The 18,062-nt window shown below is 47.7% G+C and overlaps 6 protein-coding genes across 7 annotated transcripts; 4 read left to right on the top strand and 2 right to left on the bottom strand.

Moving 5' to 3' along the window:
- The first annotated feature begins 15 nt into the window (after positions 1–15).
- LOC136194991 (uncharacterized) lies at positions 16–919 on the top strand. The gene has a single exon (XM_065984257.1). It carries the CDS (start codon positions 16–18, stop codon positions 892–894), a length of 879 nt encoding a protein of 292 aa, XP_065840329.1. The 3' UTR covers positions 895–919.
- Positions 920–935: 16 nt separating this feature from the next.
- LOC136194970 (uncharacterized) lies at positions 936–6,745 on the top strand. 2 transcript variants are annotated; one of them, XM_065984228.1, is made up of 31 exons: positions 936–1,094; positions 1,253–1,329; positions 1,386–1,475; positions 1,534–1,652; positions 1,707–1,760; positions 1,817–1,876; positions 1,929–2,010; positions 2,066–2,133; positions 2,198–2,263; positions 2,323–2,374; positions 2,428–2,512; positions 2,561–2,693; positions 2,753–2,800; positions 2,859–2,930; positions 2,980–3,027; positions 3,084–3,128; positions 3,182–3,274; positions 3,331–3,543; positions 3,600–3,653; positions 3,702–3,776; positions 3,835–3,906; positions 3,958–5,371; positions 5,427–5,480; positions 5,547–5,624; positions 5,676–5,728; positions 5,789–5,804; positions 5,858–5,968; positions 6,018–6,188; positions 6,238–6,296; positions 6,345–6,448; positions 6,509–6,745. In XM_065984228.1, the coding sequence occupies exons 1-31, from the start codon at positions 1,045–1,047 to the stop codon at positions 6,615–6,617; spliced, it is 3,825 nt and encodes a 1,274-aa protein (XP_065840300.1). In that variant the 5' UTR covers positions 936–1,044; the 3' UTR covers positions 6,618–6,745. The 2 variants fall into 2 exon arrangements, with proteins under 2 accessions (XP_065840300.1, XP_065840301.1); XM_065984229.1 differs by having other exon boundaries at positions 3,603–3,653.
- Positions 6,746–6,786: 41 nt separating this feature from the next.
- On the top strand, positions 6,787–8,864 carry LOC136194986 (26S proteasome regulatory subunit 8). The gene is made up of 12 exons (XM_065984248.1): positions 6,787–6,905; positions 6,962–7,030; positions 7,093–7,162; positions 7,222–7,319; positions 7,377–7,502; positions 7,554–7,715; positions 7,770–7,896; positions 7,952–8,062; positions 8,116–8,192; positions 8,249–8,347; positions 8,419–8,616; positions 8,693–8,864. Exons 1-12 carry the CDS (start codon positions 6,813–6,815, stop codon positions 8,744–8,746), a joined length of 1,284 nt encoding a protein of 427 aa, XP_065840320.1. The 5' UTR covers positions 6,787–6,812; the 3' UTR covers positions 8,747–8,864.
- A 63-nt stretch (positions 8,865–8,927) lies between these two features.
- Positions 8,928–12,411, bottom strand: LOC136194971 (cilia- and flagella-associated protein 70-like). The gene is made up of 2 exons (XM_065984231.1): positions 11,648–12,411; positions 8,928–11,505 (listed from the first exon to the last, which is right to left on the bottom strand). Exons 1-2 carry the CDS (start codon positions 12,371–12,373, stop codon positions 9,013–9,015), a joined length of 3,219 nt encoding a protein of 1,072 aa, XP_065840303.1. The 5' UTR covers positions 12,374–12,411; the 3' UTR covers positions 8,928–9,012.
- Positions 12,412–13,843: 1,432 nt separating this feature from the next.
- Positions 13,844–18,046, bottom strand: LOC136194990 (uncharacterized). Its single transcript, XM_065984256.1, has 7 exons — positions 17,534–18,046; positions 17,419–17,478; positions 17,279–17,362; positions 14,643–17,235; positions 14,477–14,581; positions 14,315–14,422; positions 13,844–14,151 (listed from the first exon to the last, which is right to left on the bottom strand). Exons 1-4 carry the CDS (start codon positions 18,039–18,041, stop codon positions 16,916–16,918), a joined length of 972 nt encoding a protein of 323 aa, XP_065840328.1. The 5' UTR covers positions 18,042–18,046; the 3' UTR covers positions 13,844–14,151; positions 14,315–14,422; positions 14,477–14,581; positions 14,643–16,915.
- On the top strand, positions 14,648–16,895 carry LOC136194985 (plexin domain-containing protein 2-like). The gene is made up of 14 exons (XM_065984247.1): positions 14,648–14,776; positions 14,841–14,959; positions 15,012–15,164; positions 15,222–15,291; positions 15,344–15,478; positions 15,537–15,593; positions 15,654–15,718; positions 15,767–15,863; positions 15,915–16,016; positions 16,073–16,110; positions 16,163–16,203; positions 16,296–16,353; positions 16,403–16,615; positions 16,669–16,895. Exons 1-14 carry the CDS (start codon positions 14,704–14,706, stop codon positions 16,732–16,734), a joined length of 1,287 nt encoding a protein of 428 aa, XP_065840319.1. The 5' UTR covers positions 14,648–14,703; the 3' UTR covers positions 16,735–16,895.
- Positions 18,047–18,062: the final 16 nt, after the last annotated feature.

Consider the following 18,062-nt stretch of genomic DNA (forward strand, 5'->3'; position numbering starts at 1 on the left):
TCACACCCCTTGGGAATGGCGAGCAAATTCTCCCGCTGGCTGACGTTTCTCAACGAACGCGCACCGCCGCTCGTCTTCGCTCTCCTCGGCGGAGGTCCCGTCGTCTCGTCTCTCTATCTATACAACGATCGATTCGACTGGCTGAAATTTCTCACCGTCTTTCCCGCCCAGCTCCTCCTCCTCCTAACGATCCGCATCATGGACGACGTCAAGGACTACGACAAAGACGTCAAAGTCCACCCGGATCGACCACTCCCACGCGGCCTTCTGACCATCGACGAAGTCGTGCGCATGATCCGCAACGTCATAATAGGCGAATACGCCTACGCGTTCCTACTGGCGTTCATCTACAATCGAACGGTCGCCATTCTCTACGCCATTCAAATCACATACGGGGTTCTCATGTACTACGAATTCGGCATAGGGGAAGAATTGGATAAGAGCCCCTTTCTCTATGCTCTCTCGCATCAGCTTTCTCTCTACTGCGGCGCTTTTACTCTCGCTGCCGTTAATGGCGTTTCGGAGCCCTATTTCTCCTATAAAACGTGGATGTTCGGCTGCGTGGGTTTCTCCGGATTTTTCACGTTCGACATCTGTCGAAAATTGGATCCCGAATTGCCACTCCTGAAGGGAACCTATTTGGTCGTCTACGGAAAGTTGACGACGTTTTTTATGATTGCATTTACTGTGGGCGTGGGCGTGGTCGGGTCTTACGGCGTCGACGCCGCGTGGCTTTGTTGGCCTTTTGAATTCGGATTCTTGGCTCTGGTTGGTGCGCATTTTTTCGTGCCGATGAAGAAGGGAGGCAAGAGGTATAAGATCATCGAGGGACTTGCCGTTCTTTTCGTTTTGTTTCACATGTGGTCCGGAACTATTGCTGGCGTTTGGAAATAAATAAATGAAAGCGTTCGCTTCCCTATCCGGGAGCCTATCACGTGCCTACACGCACGACCAATTAGCGCCCGCTTCTATTTTTCAAAGCGCCAACGGGCACACCAACGCTCTCTTTGTTGTTTCGTACGGTCTGTAGTACTTCGCCCGTCGATGGACGTTAACATAAAGGTCGCGGTGCGCGTCAGGCCGCCGACGAAAAGGTAATCAAGTCGGAAAAGAACGCGAGTCGATTTCGCCTCGTCGCGACGCGAGAAACGTCGACTCTTCGAGACCGTAGAGCGTTTCGAAGGGGCGAGAGACGTCGATGCAAAAGCCCCTGTCGCTCGAGAGCTCTAAACGGTTCGCGTTTTAATTTTAGGGAAGCGAGCGAGATTTTTTGGGAAACGGACGGACCGATGATCGCGCAGAAAGGCGCGACGACGAAATACGCGTTCGGTGAGGCTTTGCGACGACGAAATCGTCGTCTTGAGCATCGAAATTTTCGCGAGCAGATCACGTGTTTTCCGGCGACACATCGAATGTGGAAGTATACGAAAAGTCGGCTCAGGGAATCGTTCTGTCAGTCCTAAAGGGATTCAACGGTAGGAAAAAATAATCAAATATTTAATTATTAAAAATTATTTATTTATTTATTTATAGGCACTGTTTTTGCTTATGGTCAAACGGCCTCAGGAAAGACGCACACTATGATGGGTGAGAAGGGAAACGAAGGCGTTGTTCCCTTGGCAATGCAGGAGGTCTTCAATTACATAGATCAGGTGACACTTCTAAATTATCATCTCTTTTGACGTGACGTCACTTCTTATATTTAGTGTAGCGGACGAGAATTTCTTCTTAGAGCGTCCTATATTGAAATTTACAATGAAGTCAGTACTCGGGATTATTTGCTTGTCTTGTGACTGACTTTTGATTAATTAAAAAGGTGATCAAAGATCTTTTGAATCCAGAGAATAAGAAATTAAAAATTCACGAGAACGCGCAGGTACGTCACTAAAAAAAAATTAAATTAAGCAATAGAAATTAATAAAACATAGAGGGAAGTATATATTGCCGATTGTACCGAAGAGATTTTGTTGAGTCGAGAGATGGCACTGGATCTCATTCAACGCGGAGAACGTCAGTTGTGCACAACTAATAATTTTAATTCGAAAAGTGAAATTTTGTATCAAAGATAATCGTCATTTCGGCGAGACGAACATGAACGAAAGGAGTTCTCGCTCGCACACGATTTTTACACTAGTAACAAATATATATTATTGATTATTATTATTATTAGTTCACTTTTATTTGCTATTGCGTTTAGGTTGTCGAGAGTCGGTTGGTTGACAAACGAGACTCGATGAGCGGTGCAGTGAACGTTGCAAAGCTGGTATACCAGAAAACCGTTTTTTTCAAAACAAATTCCCTACACGTTTTGTATCTTTGAAGAACCTGGTAGATCTCGCTGGATCAGAGCGAGCAAGCCAGACAGGAGCTGAAGGTAACATAAATAAATAAATAAATAAATGAATAAAATTGATTATTGTCTTTTAGGGAGTCGATTGAAAGAGGGCGGATTTATCAACAAGAGTCTTCTCTTCTTGGGAAATGTGATACAGAAGCTCAGCGAAGGAGACCAGTACACATTTGAGCACAGAGTCTTAGTTCTTTACTGATGTTATTGTAGGGGCGGTTATCTATCGTTTCGCGAGAGCAAGCTCACCAGGATTCTGCAGACGTCTCTCGGAGGAAACGCTAGAACGGGAATCATTTGCACGGTGACCCCGTCGTCGCTCGACGAAACCCACGGAACTCTAAGAGTAAAGAAAACGATTATTAGATAGAAAAAAAAACGTAATTAATTATCATCATTTTTCAGTTTGCCTCGAGAGCCAAGACAATCAAAAATAAACCGGAAGTTAACCAGGTAGAAACTTACGTGTATTTTCATTTGAGTATTGATTTTTAAAAATTTGTTTTTTTAGGTTCTCTCAGACCAGGCCTTGCTGAAACTGTATAAGAAGGAGATCAGCGGTCTAAAGAAGGAATTAGACAGTGTAAAACATGTCTCGATTTCAAAATCTCTCGCATGAATTGAACTTTTAGGTTAGGAGCGAGTCTGGAATAGCCAGTCTTCTGTGTGAAAAGGAACAGGTTGAACTTAAAAACGGAGATATATAGAAGGTAAACGGATTTTTTTCCTTACGTAGTTGGCTCAAGAATTGAGAGATCAAGACCAAGCTCGCGCTAAACAAGTACAGTACTACGTCGCGGAAATATTTTCGGAGATTTATCATTTTTTCTGTAGCTCGAAGAAAAAGAGGCCAAAATCGCTCAGCTTCAAAAATTGATTCTTCACTGCGACAGCAAAAAGTCAAGTGGGAAAAGCAAAAAATCGAAGGTTTGTCTCAACGTTTTTCTACTCTTTAAATATGTCTAGTTTCTCTAATATTATAGGTGGCACCGAGACGACAGACATTCGCAATTGGCCAGCTAAAGTATCAGGAATTAATTGATGACGACGACGACGACGACGACGACGACAATTATGATGGAGTTGAGAAAAAGGAAAAATTTTCATCTCGTTCGTCCCTAAAGGGAGAACACCTGATCTCCAAAACGCACGTAGAACCAAGCTCTCCACAACTGGCGGACCTATCAGAATACAAGGTAAAGAGATGAGCACAACCTGTTTAATTATTAGAATAAATTTCGTCTGATTTAAGCAGCAGGTGGCTGACGATACGCTCCTAGAAAGCAATCAAGTCCTCCAAGAAAGGGTACAGTATGCACAGGAGTATTTGCTAATAATATGATTTACTTATTAGGTGAAAGCGCTCCAAGAAGAGCTCGAGAGACATGACGAACGCTGGACGAAGACGCTAGAAGACTGGAAAGCAAAGGTAAAGTAAAAACCTTTGATTAATTAAATTGATCCATATCAACACTACCATGTATTAGGCGCAATCCATGTATTTTCAACAGCTGGAATACAGCCTCGCTGAGAAAGAGGCGGAGCTGAAATCAGAGCTGGTAAGAACTCGCCCCGAGAAGGTTTATTCCAAATAGCAATCGTTTTTTTAGAATGAAGCAGCTGAAAAATACAAGGAGCTGATGGAAGCGTTTTCTGATAAAGAAATCGCTGTCGTTTCTCTGACCGCGAGTCTCTCCGCAAAGGAAAAAAGTGTCGGCAACTTGCTGGCCGAGAAGCAATCGCTGTCGACGTTGTTAGATCAAATGAGAGCGTCGATTGTGGAATTGGAAGAGAAGACGTCGGCTTTGGAGATGGAGTTAGAGAAGAGTCGCGCGGTGGAGCGAGTGCTAGTAGCGCGTGATGCAGGAGCTGATGAGAAGGAGATATTGGTTGCTGATCTGACGAAGAACTTGGACGCTTTGAGGAAGGAGAAGGAGAGCGCTGAAGATGAGCTAAAGGAATCATTTTTGGCTCAATTGCACGTCAAAGAGGAAAAGATAATGGGGTTGGAATATATGATTGCTGACCTGAGGAAGGAAATCGAGGCTCTTCAAGAGAAGGATCGTCAGTTGGAGAAGGAGAAAGAATCGCACGCAGCTCAATTCCACGCCAAGATATCAGAACTAGAATCAATGGTTGCTGACCTAAGAGAAGAAATGGGAGCTGTTCAACAGGAGAAGAAAACCTTGGAGACCCAATTACACGTCAAAGACGAAAAGATATCGGAATTAGAATCAACGAAGGAGAAGGATATTGCAAAGGATCGTCAGTTGGAGAAGGAAAACGAATCATACGTGGCTCAAATGCGCGTCAAAAACGAAAATATATTAGAATTAGAATCAATGATTGCTGGCCTGAGAGAGAGAGTAGACGCTGTTCAAAAGGAGAGGAATAGCGTAGAGGATCAGATAGCAGAGCAAAAGGAATTCTTCACCGCTCAATTGCGCGCCAACGAGGAACAGATATTGGAATTAGAATCAATAATCGCTGACCAGAAAAAGAAAGCCGAAAGCGCGGAGGTGCAACTACGAGATGAATTCGAGGCTCGCGCGCGCGCCAAAGAGGAGAAATGCGCGGAACTTTTCGAGCAGAAGAGTTCGCTTGAATGCACAATGGGCGCCATGCAACGCGAGCTGGAATTGCTATTGGAGGGCAAGGCGGAATCGCAGGCGAAATTCAAAAAGGAGTGCCACAACATGCAGGCGATGATCGACGTGCAGTCGAGCACTGTGACTCAATTGAAGGACGATAACGATTTTCTCAATTCCCAAATCAAGGAGATGAGGCGAGCGCAAAGGGCTGTCGAAGAGAAGTTGGCCAAGGCGGAAGAAGCGGAATCGCGACTGAATAGGAATCTAGAGGAACTCATGGAGGAATTAGCGGAGAAAATGAACGAAATCGGCGAGCTTCGACAGGCCCAAGACGAGACGAATGAGACGGCGAGACGAGAGATGGCGGCTCTTCAGTCGAAATTCAATGCCGACATTGACGAATTGGTGCAGAAACATCGCGCTCAACTTCAAAGTAAGTCATTAAAATAGAGCGTTTTTTCTTCTATGATATTTGTGTTGTGGAACAGGCGAGAAAGAGAAAGCGGACGAAGTCTTGAAAGCGAAGACGAAGGAAAACGAAAGTGAGCTTGTTTGTCTGTATATATATATATTATTGTTGTGCGAGTACGCGTTTGTTTGTTTGTTAGATTACACGGGTGCCAGAGTGGTCGAAGCCGTCGACGTTTACATAAAAAGATACGAGGATATGATGAATGCTATGGGCGGTACGTGTGGCGGCTGTCTTACGTCAAATTATTGCCATTTATGATTTTTAGACGAATGGGACCGAGAGAAGGATTTGCTGACGACTACAATTGACAAACTAGAAGTAAGTTTTTTTTGACGTTAACCTAAGCACCGATTTTGAAATATTTTATTTTTTATAAAGGAAGAGAAGATTGATAGTAAGAATCTAGCAAAAAATCGCTATTTTCGCGTCTACGTTTTTTTGTTGCAGCCGCTGATAAAATTGAAGTATTGGAAGCAGAAATCGAAGGATACTCGCAATTTCAAGTGGTCCTACAACGCCAGAATGATAAACTCATTTTCCAGAACAAGGCTTTGAAAAGTAAATCACCCTCGAAAGATCGAGCACCTCACCTAGAAGACTCTTGTAGGCAAAAATGAAGAAATGCTAAAGAAAATATCAGAAGGACTAGACGACAGCGAGGCGAGATCAAAACTGGAGAGAATGCGTTCAGAATTGAAAGGCTTGATGAAAGAAAACGAACGACTCCGAAAGGAATTGGCTGCCGGCCGGTCTGGTCAAGAGTCAGGGGAAGGAAAAGGTAAGCCTTTGTAAATCTATTTTTTTCAGTGCACTAATTCAGTTTTAAGTATTTTTTCGACACAACACGGTGAGCGCTGTATCGGAAGCGGCCGCGTACAAGTTGAGGGTAAGTGTGACCCCTATGTATATGCTATGCATTCTAATGTCTTTGCAGAAACAATTGGATCTGGCCTTGGATGAGAAGCGCGCTTTGGAGGCAACGGCCAAAAATTTAGGCACGCGGCTCGAAACGGAAAAAATGCAAGGTCGCCTTTGGAGGTTTGCCTGTTTTTGGTATAAAATTAATAAATTGATTGTGAGATCGCTCTTTTTCTGCAGGTCCAAGTACGAAGAAGCGACGAAATTTCGCTCCGAATTGATGGGACGTCCGGAAAAGGGTAGGGATAGGGAGAATGAATTTCCTCTTAGTAGCAATCGCTACCCTTGACTGCTCTGTTGTTTTATTGCGCGCGGTACAGTTCCTTGATTTTTTGCCGTGACGTTACTGTTAGTTAATTTAAATGTCTGTATCTTGTGTTATTTCTGCTTTATCTAAAGTAATACAGTTTCATTTGTGCTGCAGTGTTTTTACCGCTATAGGATACGGGCAACTTTGTTGCTTTGGGTCCCGTATATTTTACACATGGCGTCTGGCGTTCTCGTAGCGAAAAAGACGAAAATCGACGATTCGACGCCGCGATCGTATATCCGCGAAACGTTCGAAAGCAGCGCGAAGGTACTCGTTGAAAAATTCGCGAAGCGGGGCCTCCCATCGAGAACCCGTTCTCGAAGATGGACGTGGAAGAGGCGCGCGGCGTCGGAATCGAACAATACTACACGAAAAAGATCGAAGAACTTCAGGTACAGTATCGCAATAGCAAGAAAACGACGCCGAAACCCAGAAAACGGCGAATCTCACCCAGAGAGTCGTATCGGAAAAAGTTCAAGACTTGAGACGACTGGAGGCTCAGCGAAACGAATTAAACGCGAAAGGTACACAGACTCGCTTTGGACGATTTGAAAAAACGTCAATTTTTGTCTAATTTTTTTAGTGAGAAGTTTGAGAGACGAATTGCAACATTTACAAGAGCAGGGATCGCACGTAGCCGAAGTCGTCAAACCGATGGACAAGAAGAAGGTTCTAGTCAAGGTAAAAGAGAATCCAAATAATAATAATAATAATAGTAATTCGAATTCGAAATTTCAGGTTCAACCCGAAGGAAAATTTGTCGTCGATCTCGATAAGAGCATCGACATGGCCGAGATAACGCCCAATAAGAGAGTGGCATTGAAAAACGATAGTTATATGCTTCATAAAATATTGCCAAGCAAGGTAAAATAATTCAATAATTAGTCCTGATTTTAGATAGCCGGTCTTTTTGAGGTTGATCCTCTTGTGAGTCTAATGATGGTCGAGAAGGTTCCGGATTCCACGTACGAGATGGTCGGCGGTTTGGATAAGCAGATCAAGGAGATCAAGGAAGTGATAGAATTGCCCGTCAAGCATCCGGAACTGTTCGAAGCGCTGGGAATCGAACAACCTAAAGTAAAAAAATATATTAGAAGAAAAATCAATAATAATAATTAACTTCTGTATTAGGGCGTGCTATTATACGGACCTCCGGGCACGGGAAAGACTCTTCTCGCCCGAGCCGTTGCTCATCACACCGAATGCACATTCATTCGCGTATCTGGCTCCGAATTGGTTCAAAAATATATTGGAGAAGGTAAAGGGGATTTCGCATGGGGGGTCCCTTTACATATGTACCTCTCTTTGCTTAGGCTCTCGCATGGTGAGAGAACTCTTTGTGATGGCGAGAGAGCACGCGCCGTCTATAATTTTTATGGATGAAATCGATTCTATTGGATCGTCGAGAAGTACGGGACCTACGGGTGAGCGCAAGCACGTGCCATCATAATCGACATTGCCTTATAATTGATTATAGGGGATAGTGAAGTTCAGAGGACGATGCTTGAGCTTTTGAATCAGTTGGATGGATTTGAAGCTACGAAAAATATCAAGGTAGACGGTAGACTGATTAAATAATTTTTTAATTCGTAAGGTGATTTAAATTTTAGGTTATCATGGCGACGAATCGGATTGATATTTTGGATCAGGCTTTGCTGCGTCCGGGAAGAATTGATCGAAAAATCGAATTTCCCGCTCCCAATGAAGAGGTATCTTTATCGGTTGCTAGGGAACGGGGTGGGATCTATAATAATGATTTATTAATTAATTAATTTAAAAGGCCCGTTTTGACATCTTGAAAATTCACTCGCGGAAAATGAATTTGACGCGGGGAATCAATTTGAGAAAGGTGGCGGAAATGATGCCGGGCTCGTCGGGCGCCGAGATCAAGGGAGTTTGCACGGAAGCGGGAATGTACGCGTTGAGAGAGAGACGAGTTCACGTGACTCAAGAAGACTTCGAAATGGCCGTGGGAAAAGTGAGAACAAAAAAAAAAGAAGAGAACGCGCGGACTTGTTTTTTCTATATGTTGGGGGTGTGTTTTCTTTTCTAAGGTGATGCAGAAGGATTCCGAGAAGAACATGTCAATCAAGAAGCTGTGGAAGTAGTACAGTAGGGCAGGTAGTGTGATTGGTTGCAGAGAAAAAACGAGAGAGAGAGAGTACATATAGCGTTTTACACGGAATGTGGCCATATTACCAATAATTTAGATCGAGGGTTGTGGCATTTTTTGAGTGGCTCACGTAACCAATTCTCTATTATTCAGCAAGGTAAGTTGAAAGGACACCGTATATCATATCCATTCTTATTTAGACTATAGGAACATAGAACGAAACAATCAGGTAGTACGTCACAGTAACGTTGATTATTTTCTTCATTTAGCCGGATCGCCGAATCCCACCTCATCCTGAAGCCGACCGATTTCCTCCAGCAACTTCTCATCGCACAAATTCACCTTGAGCGCGTACTTATACGCCTGCTCGGCTTCGACCTTCCTCCCGCTCCGCAGACACACCATAGCCAAGTATCCCCAAACTTCCGGATCGGCATTATTCAAAATATTCGCCTCGCACAACGCGTCCTCCGCCTCGCTCAAATCGCCCATCCGATAGCAAGCAATGCCGACCCCAAGCCACGAGAAGGCGGTCGGCGATCGCTTACACGCCAACAAGAACGTATGCTTCGCGCCCTCGTACTGCTCCTCCTGGATATAGAGCGAACCGAGACGCAGGTAAACGGTGTGCATGTCCGACGCTTCGGAAATAAAATCGAGGACCCGTTCGTAGGCCGCCTTCGCTTCCTCGCGATTTCCCGTTAGGTATTCGACGTGACCGAGTTGGGCCCACGTGTCTGGGTTCTGGTAGTCGTACACTAGAGCTTCGGTGAGATTACCTCGCGCTTGATCGTAGAGTTTGCGTTGCATGTTCACGCAGGCTAGCGCTATGTAATAGGAGGCGGACGTCGACGCGTCGATGAACTCGTGCTCCAGCGCTTTCGCCGCCCAATCGGTCGCCTGCATTTCGAGAAGAAAATAGGCGGCTTGGAGAAAGATGCTCTCGCCCGTTTCCTCCTCTTCGTCGACGATCTCCGGCGGCGGCGACGACGGGACGACGATCGACGGCTGGGCGGGAAGCGGCGACTTGGCGGCGCTCACATTCGACGCCGTAAGCCCACGCGGAACCGCCGCTAGCGTCGTCGACGATTTCCGATCCGCAGGTTGATCCGGAAAAATTTCAACTGGCGGCGGTATCACTTCCGTTTCCGTAGAAACGTCGTCGCGTTCGAGACGACGACGCCGTGCGGCGGCGGCGGCGGCGCGCGCTCGACCGGCGTTCGCTCGACGAGCCTCGATGAACGCCATTTCGGCGCGAACGTCATCGTGAGTCATTTCGTAATAGAGCCCCACGATCGTCCACGTGACGACGCCTACGTCGTCGACGGTCGTCGCCGATTCGAGAAACGTTTCGGCGACGTCGTTGCGATCGGCGGCGACGATGGCGTACATGAGCAAGGCGACGGCGTGACGCTGATCGAGCGAAACGGCCTCGCGAAAACATTCCGCCGCTTTCGCTCGATCTCCAATGAGAAGCGCAAAGCGACCGTAGTCGACCCAATGATCGGCGTTTCCGACGTCACGTGCCAAACGCTCTTGATAAAACCGTGACGCGAGCTCGTAGTTAAAATTGACTTCGGCTTCGCGAGCGAAATGTTTTATTACGGCGTCGTCGTCGACGGGCGAAGCGGGGGCGGGGACGGCGGCGATCGAATCGACGGTAAACGTCTTGGCGAGACTCCGATGCATTTCGTCGACGAGAAACACGTAGAGTTGACCGAGAAAAGCGCGTCGACTCGTCGCGTCGCGAAACGACTTCTTATGGGCGAATTTCTCGCGCACGACGTTGACGACGACGCGCTTGAGTTGCTCCTTGAAAAGGTGATACTTTCCCGACGTATTCAAATGATAGACGAGCTGCTTTCGTCGATGGGCCGCCGCCTCGCTCGAAAGGGCCAATTCGTTCTGCGACAATTTCTCGCCGAACGCGCATCGAAATTCGTCGAGAACGTGCGACGCGACGCGCGCGATTTCCCGATGAAAATCGCCGACCGCCGCGTCGGCGCCGCCGATTCGTTTCGGAAACGCCGCTCGCGGCGGCACGACGTCGCGCACCATGCGAGCAAGCGATTCCGTCGAACGTTTCTCGACGAACGGACGATCCATCGATATCTCCACGACAACGTAGGTCTTGGATTCGACGTAGGCGCGCGAGTCGACGCTCGCCGCGACGAATTCCGGTATCGCTTCCGTTCCGACTTCCGCTTGGGTTCCGGTTCCGATGAACGTCGACGACGGTTTCGGCGTGAGAATCGCCGATTTTTTGCGATTGCCGCGCGCCGACGCGATGCTTCGCGTTCCAGCGACGCTAATCGATCTCATTGCGACGTCGAGAGTGCTCGTCCCGAGCGAGCGTTTCGTCTTTTCGGACACTTCGGAGTCGATGTACGGTTGAATGGGATAGGCGCCGCGTAGACGCGTCGCTCCTGGATACAGAAGCGGCGTTAAGTTGACGTAGGCGATCCCGTGGTAAGTCGGCATTGGATCCTCTTTTTGTTTCGAGCCGCCGCCGCCGCCGCCGCCCGGTTGCGTTGCCGCGGCGGGAAGGCGGAATATTTCGACGGGCCATACGCGCGATTTTGCGATGAGAGATTGAAAGGTTGCGCACGCGTTCGCGTCGAGACGGCAACGGCGTTCGGAGTTCCAGGCGACGCGCGGACGCGATCGTTCCGCTTCGCGTCGAAACGCGACGTGCCGCACACTCTTGAAATCCCCGTCCTCGTCCTCGTACGGAATCGAGCGAACTTCGCTACCCTAAAAAATCAAAGGTATTATAAATATATGAACCCTTTGTATTTGATACAAGAGTAGTATAAGAAACCCTTTGAAATAAAGGGTCTATAGTACTCTTTGATGCCCTCTAGATACATAATTAATACTATTTATTTTTTCTTGCCTGTATTAGTTGGCTCATTCCCTGGGCTGTGCCAACGTAACTCCATCTTCTCATTGGAGGATCTCTATCCGACGGCACTTTCACTTGGCCTTGAGGCAAGACGACTGTCGCTTCGGTCGCCTTGGCAATCGGAACCGGCAAACTGACTGTGAACGTATATCCGCCGCCGGGCGCCCAGCCGTCGGGAATCGAATACATCGAATCGATTCGAACGGAAAAAACGTTCCCCTCTTTAATTTCAACGTCGCTTAGCAACGGACTCGACGGCGCGACGGAATACTCGATCTGCGGTAGGGAATCCGACGCGAAATCGATTTCGACGGAACCGGTGGGAAAAACGGCCTGAGATCCCGTCACAATCGACTGGCCGCGAAGCAGAGGTAAGAGATCGACGCTCGCCTGACCGACAACATTTGTCTTGTCCTCCTTCGCTTTTTTGTCCTTTGGAACGCATTCGACGATCGTCAGAACGATTGGCTTGTGAGCGATTTCGTCGAGCGCCGCGTAGCGAGTCGGCGCGCTCACGGCGAACGTTATTTGCGCGTCGTATTGGGCCGTTTTCTCGGCGGCGACAAGCGGCACGCGGCCCGTTTCGCTTTGGGTTCGCGAGCCGAATTCGACGCGGACGAACGACGTCATTTGGACGTCTTGACGGCTCGGCTTGAAATTCGTGCATCGCGAGATCGATACGGTGAACGGAACGGTGTACGCATCGTCGGTCGCCATTTGTGTTGCATCAACGGCTGTTGTTATGGTGAGTTCAAATCAGGTGACCTGGGCTTTTGCTATCCCGTATTCGGGGACTGAACGTCGAAAATATCGTCGAAAAAGCAACGAAAAGGCGCTGGAACAAGAGAAAAGGTAGAACGAAATGAGTACAGTATCTTGTGAGATAACTATCGAAGGCCATTTTTAGAACTCGCTTGCACCACGTGGACGGCCGATCGTCGTTTTCGTGCATCGCCACGACGCTCAAGTAAGTTCTGCGTTATAATAGATGAAAGGCAAGTAAAACAGACGTCCGTGATTTGGAAAAAACGAAGGGGGCCCCCTCGTTTTTGAAGGGGCGTGACTAAGGTGTACCGGCAGGAGGTCTTTTTTGTGTAAAATTTGACCGGTACGAAGTGTTTGACCTTGCAGGGCTGTTCTACTGATAAATTAGAGTAGATCTAGCGCGTTTATTTGGAAATCCGCGAGTTGAAGTTTTTAGGCAACCGTGAACTATAGCTCATGGTTTTTGGCCAAAAACCGCATCTCTCAAAATTTCAAGATTTTCACGTCAAACGATAGGCCTTTTGTATCTAGTTGATTCTACCATCTCAAATTAGTCTACCGTGCCAATTTTTTGCTTTTTTGAAGGGGCGGGACTAATATTAACGTGTACCGGAAGGGGTCTTTTTTCGTGTGAAATTTGACCGATACTAAGTGTTTGACCTCGTAGGGTTGTTCTACTGATAAAATAGAGTAGATCTAGCGCGTTTATTTGGAAATCTGTGAGTTGAGATTTTTAGGCAACCGTGAGCTATAGTCCATGGTTTTTGGTCATTTCGGTGACCTCTCCGATTTCGAAGATTTCTTTATAAAAAGATGGGTATTGGTTGCCTGTTTGATCTCGCAGTACCAAATTGACCTCACACCTCAAATTTTGGCTGAAATTCACATTTTCTGTAGATGGCCTATATCAACACATGGATCAATTCCCTCCTCCTCCAAACTGTTTCCTTCCGCTATTCAAGGTAAATAACGCAGTAGATTTGAGTGCGCTGATTTCACGTTGATTTTTTAGTTCTCTCTCCTCTCCCCAACGGATCAATCCGACGATACAGATGCAGAAAGAAGAAGACGTAGACGAAGCCAGCACCCTGGGGACTTGGGTCAAAGTCTCCCTCCTTGTGGGCTGGAGGTTAATCAGCTTCTCCCCTGTGGACTTGGGTTAAAGTTCACCCTGGTGACTTGGGTCAAAGTCTCCCTCCTTGTGGGCTGGAGGCGAATGTGCTCTCCCCTGGGGACTTGGGTTAAAGTCTCGCTCCTTGGTGGCTGGAGGATAATGTGCCTACCCCCTGTGGACTTGGGTTAAAGTTCACTGTGGGGACTGCAGTCTCAGTCTCACCGCTTGGCCAGGAGGTCAAGCGGCAGCGCAGGATCAACTAACCAAGGATGACCAAGGAGGAGGAGGAGGAAGGGAAGACGAAAGAGGACTTTTAATTTTTTTATTATATACATCCGGGATATTGCAATAAAAATTTTGACCATAGTTTCTCCTACTTTTACAACCGGAAGCGGCACGCGACGTAAAACGACGTACTATATAGTACGCTATTTCCACGTCGCGTGCGCGCCGATTCCTAAGCTAAGTGCACTGCTTCGTCTCCATACCCTGAAGATCGAAAGCTGCATGCGCCTACGACTAATTACATTCATTATACAAAAAACGCGCGCGCAGATAGTCTCTTCTTTCTTCTTGGCATTCAGACGATTCTTTCGCGTCGAGTTTGCAGGAACAGCTAAATAAAAGAATGAACTTCAGTTGTCCATATATGAACGTATAAGCACGATCTATTTCAAATCATGGCGGTGATTTGGCAAGCCCATGGATTGCCCGCCCGCCCCACTTTAGACTGCGAGGAGCCCCCCCCCCCCTCAGCATGTGGGGCGATGTTTCCTTACTTCTTCTGATCATGACGTTGAAACAAGTAGACGCGATGCCTGTCGGCGAGCGAGCGAGCGAAACCAGCGTCGCCGCGAAGAGGTTTGCTGAAAATGGGAGGTCCTCGCCTAAAAATCGATCATCTGAATGCTTTAAACAATTCCAAAAAGACTTAAACTTACGTTAAAGAAGGCTGGAAACTCAAAACAAAGGGAAAAGCAGCGAGAAACGAGACATCGACGAGCACGTGGAGAAGCCTGAAGTTGAGAAAGCGCTCGTAAAGCGCGCTAAAGGGAATGACGTTTAGTTTAGATGACGTCAAATGACATCACAAAGGAATTTACTTACCTATCTTTAGCGCACAACTCCTGAAGAGACGGAACAAAGGACCGCTTCTTTTCAACCGTCCATGCCTCGACTGGCAACCGTGCTCCTCTCCGCAGTTCTCGTCGTCTGTCGCGGCTTGAACGAAGGCGATTCAGGTAGAAACAGCCGACGCGCGACACTCTATTTCGTTATCAGACTTCCGCTTGGGGACGTCGCTAGACAGTTACCGCACGATCAACGCACGAGAAAGTCGCGTCGCCAGCGCAATTCGCTTCGAAAGTGACATCCCGGTCGCGTCGCAACACTTCCGCGATCGTCGCGCCGCGGACTCCCCAGAGGTAGAGTAGAAATGAACGCGAAGGAACGCAATCAATGTCCCTTTCCCAAAAGGAGGCGCGAATCGTGGACGATCACACTTACTATACGGTTAAGTATAATTCGGTTGCGCCGACCGATTATCCGTGGATTGAACTGTCTCATCGGCGCGGCGCGCACAACGCGAGTCTGCCGAGCATACTGAGTCATTCCTATCGATCGGCCCAGGTCTGCTTCAATTAGATTAAGTAATTGTATTAATCTATTTGGGGTGTGATTTTCCAGGTCGTTAATCTCGACTTTCGATTTCCTTACTATGGGCATGTTTTGGAGAGCGTTGTTATTACGACTGGAGGTGAGATACGACGTCACTCATAGCATTGACATCTCTTACCTGTATTATTCAGGGTTCCTTTACATGAATCCGGATTTTATTCACCAGTCGTTGGCCTTGACTCAGTACATCGCTCCTCTCATGGCGAACTTCGATTTCCAGTTGACTTCCCACTCCTTTCTTTACTATGCTAACATACAAAGCAAAGGCAAGACCCCACGAATTAAAAAAAAAATAGACTCGTTTACCTTTTTCTCCTTGCACAGGCAAGAAAATGTTCATTGTGCAGTGGGAAAACGTCACAATCCAAGATCACCCAGACGGTAAATAAACGAATAAATAAATGACCCATACAGTATTTAATGGGATCATTCTGTATACAGTTGGAGGCTATGCGTTCCAATGTGCGCTCGTCGAAGACGGAACAATAGTGTTTTCCTACAGAAACGTATAGTCCAAAGTTTAGTCTTTGATTCCAATTCAAAGTTTTTTCTAGATACCTTACAAAGTATCCAAACTGTCATCCGCAAATCATCCGGTTACAGTCGGCCTGTCTGATGCCTTTTACGTGGACACACTTCTGTCGACAGGATGTAATATAAATCGATGTGACAACGCTATTTCCCTATGGCCTGTATTCCTAGTCATTCTCCGCACAATTTATGAATACCATCAGATTAATTTAACCGATTACGGCTCGTACAGCATCGTGAATGACGTCGTCATCGTTTTCTCTCCCGTCAAAAGTCAGTAAATACGTCGCAATCGTTTGCACGTTGTCTGTACAGCGCGCCCCTCGTAGACTGCATCTCGGCTGCAACTTGCTCCCAATGCGTGAACGTGAGTCGCAACCTCTAGCATTTTTCTCTGAAAGCCGAAGTCCTTGTCACAGGTGCCCAATTTCTCATGTAAATGGTGCAGTGCTTTGGAGAGGTACCAACCCCACCACCTTCACGTCTCTCTCTCTCTCTCTCTCTCTCTATATATATATATATATATATATATTTATATAACTCTCGTTTCAGATGTTCCGACGGAATAGACCGACACCGTCAAGAGTGGGAGAACCGGTGCAGCGAAAAGGTAAGTCCCGCCCACGCACACGCACACATACATAAATAAATTCCTCAAGTCAACGGATACGTGTACTACTAAGACGACGACCCAATTGCCCTCTAGCACTATTGGAGGCACGGAGGCCGCACAAAGGGGGAGCTCTTCGGGCTTATCCCCGGGTATCTACGTCGCCATTGCGCTCGTCATTCTCCTCGTGGCAATCGGAGTCGCTTGGTTCGTCTACGCGTACACGCACCCTAATTCTAAGTCGGGGCTTTGGCTTATTGAGGTAGAACGCACGACGATTAGCCACGTGGTGGTGGGTAATCTTTTTTTCTTTAGCACGGTCGTTTTTGGAAGCGCTCTTCGTCGGACAAGTATTCGGTTAACGAACCGACGGCAATCTGACTGAGTTATTTTATCACGTGAACGTTGTTATTTCAACAATAACGGGAGTGGTTAAATCGTTTCAATTAATTAATATCAGGGGGTTACAGCGTGTAGGGGCAGATCTGATTCACGTTCGTTCTTGTGCTATAAATTTAAATAAAAAAAAGTTTTAAACTGGGGAGGGGCGACTTTATTTTATTTATTTATTGGTTGAATTTCCTTTATCGCCCTTGCTTCCCTTTTCGCCTTTTGGCCCGCGATATCCTTGGGGCCCCGGCGGCCCCGTCGCTCCCGTGTGACCCGAGTATCCTCGCGGTCCGGAATATCCCCGATCGCCCTTGAAGCCGCGAGGTCCCACAGCCCCCGGGGGCCCAATCGGTCCGCGTAAGCCCGTTATCCCGGGCTGTCCAACTAGTCCCCGCTGACCCGGGAGACCCGGTGGCCCCGCGTCTCCTTTGTTTGACGGCGTCAAACCTCTTTTTCCCCTCTGCCCTTTCATCCCTTGGTCGCCTTTAGGACCTAGAAGGAATCCTAGAACTCGTAAAGAACAAAGTGTATGTACCTATTGGGCCAGGATTTCCTGCAGGGCCTTGGGATCCTTTCGGACCCGGTGGACCGGGAGGGCCGGGTGGACCAGGGGGAACAACTAAACATATCATATAGAAATCAGGTAATCAATTGAATAAAATTTCGAATACGTACCTGCAACCGTCGTCGGACTTTCCGTACGGGAAGCTCGTTGTTCCATAGCCATCAACGCTTCTAATTAATCAATCAATTATTTATTTTCGTGAAAAGTTCGTCCTCCCCCCTCCACCTGATATTATATCGCTCTTGGGCGTGACACTCGGACACTTGCACGACGAATTGGCCGCCGAATCGACTCGCGCGAGCGCGCCGAGCGCCATGAAGAAGACAATCACGTTGACGACGAGCGATAGGCAAACGAGAACGGCGTAGCGCTTCTGCACGAACCCATTCACGGCAATCCACGGCTTTTTGACCGCATTGACGAGCCCCGTCGACGAGACGCATCGACGCGAGTCGACACTTCGCTTCGAGAGTCGATTCGTCGCGGGCAACGTGGGCGGATACGGTCGCGTCAGCGGCGCGTTGTTCGGCGCCGCTCGCACGGCGTCGAGCGGCTCGCTGTAGATGTTGACCGGTTCGAGATACTCCGACTCTTCGCGTTCGAGCGTTCGCTTTCTTTTCTCCGGCGATCGCGGAAGGATTCGCGAGCCGTTCGACGACGTCGCGGCGGCGCGCGTCGTCGGGAGAGTCGACGGGCGGTATTCGGTTTGAAAAGAAGAAGTCGTTCCCGACATGCTCTCGGGGTATATCTCTCT

Source organism: Oscarella lobularis, chromosome 13 (genome assembly GCF_947507565.1).
Source record: "Oscarella lobularis chromosome 13, ooOscLobu1.1, whole genome shotgun sequence".
Classification (NCBI taxonomy): domain Eukaryota; kingdom Metazoa; phylum Porifera; class Homoscleromorpha; order Homosclerophorida; family Oscarellidae; genus Oscarella; species Oscarella lobularis.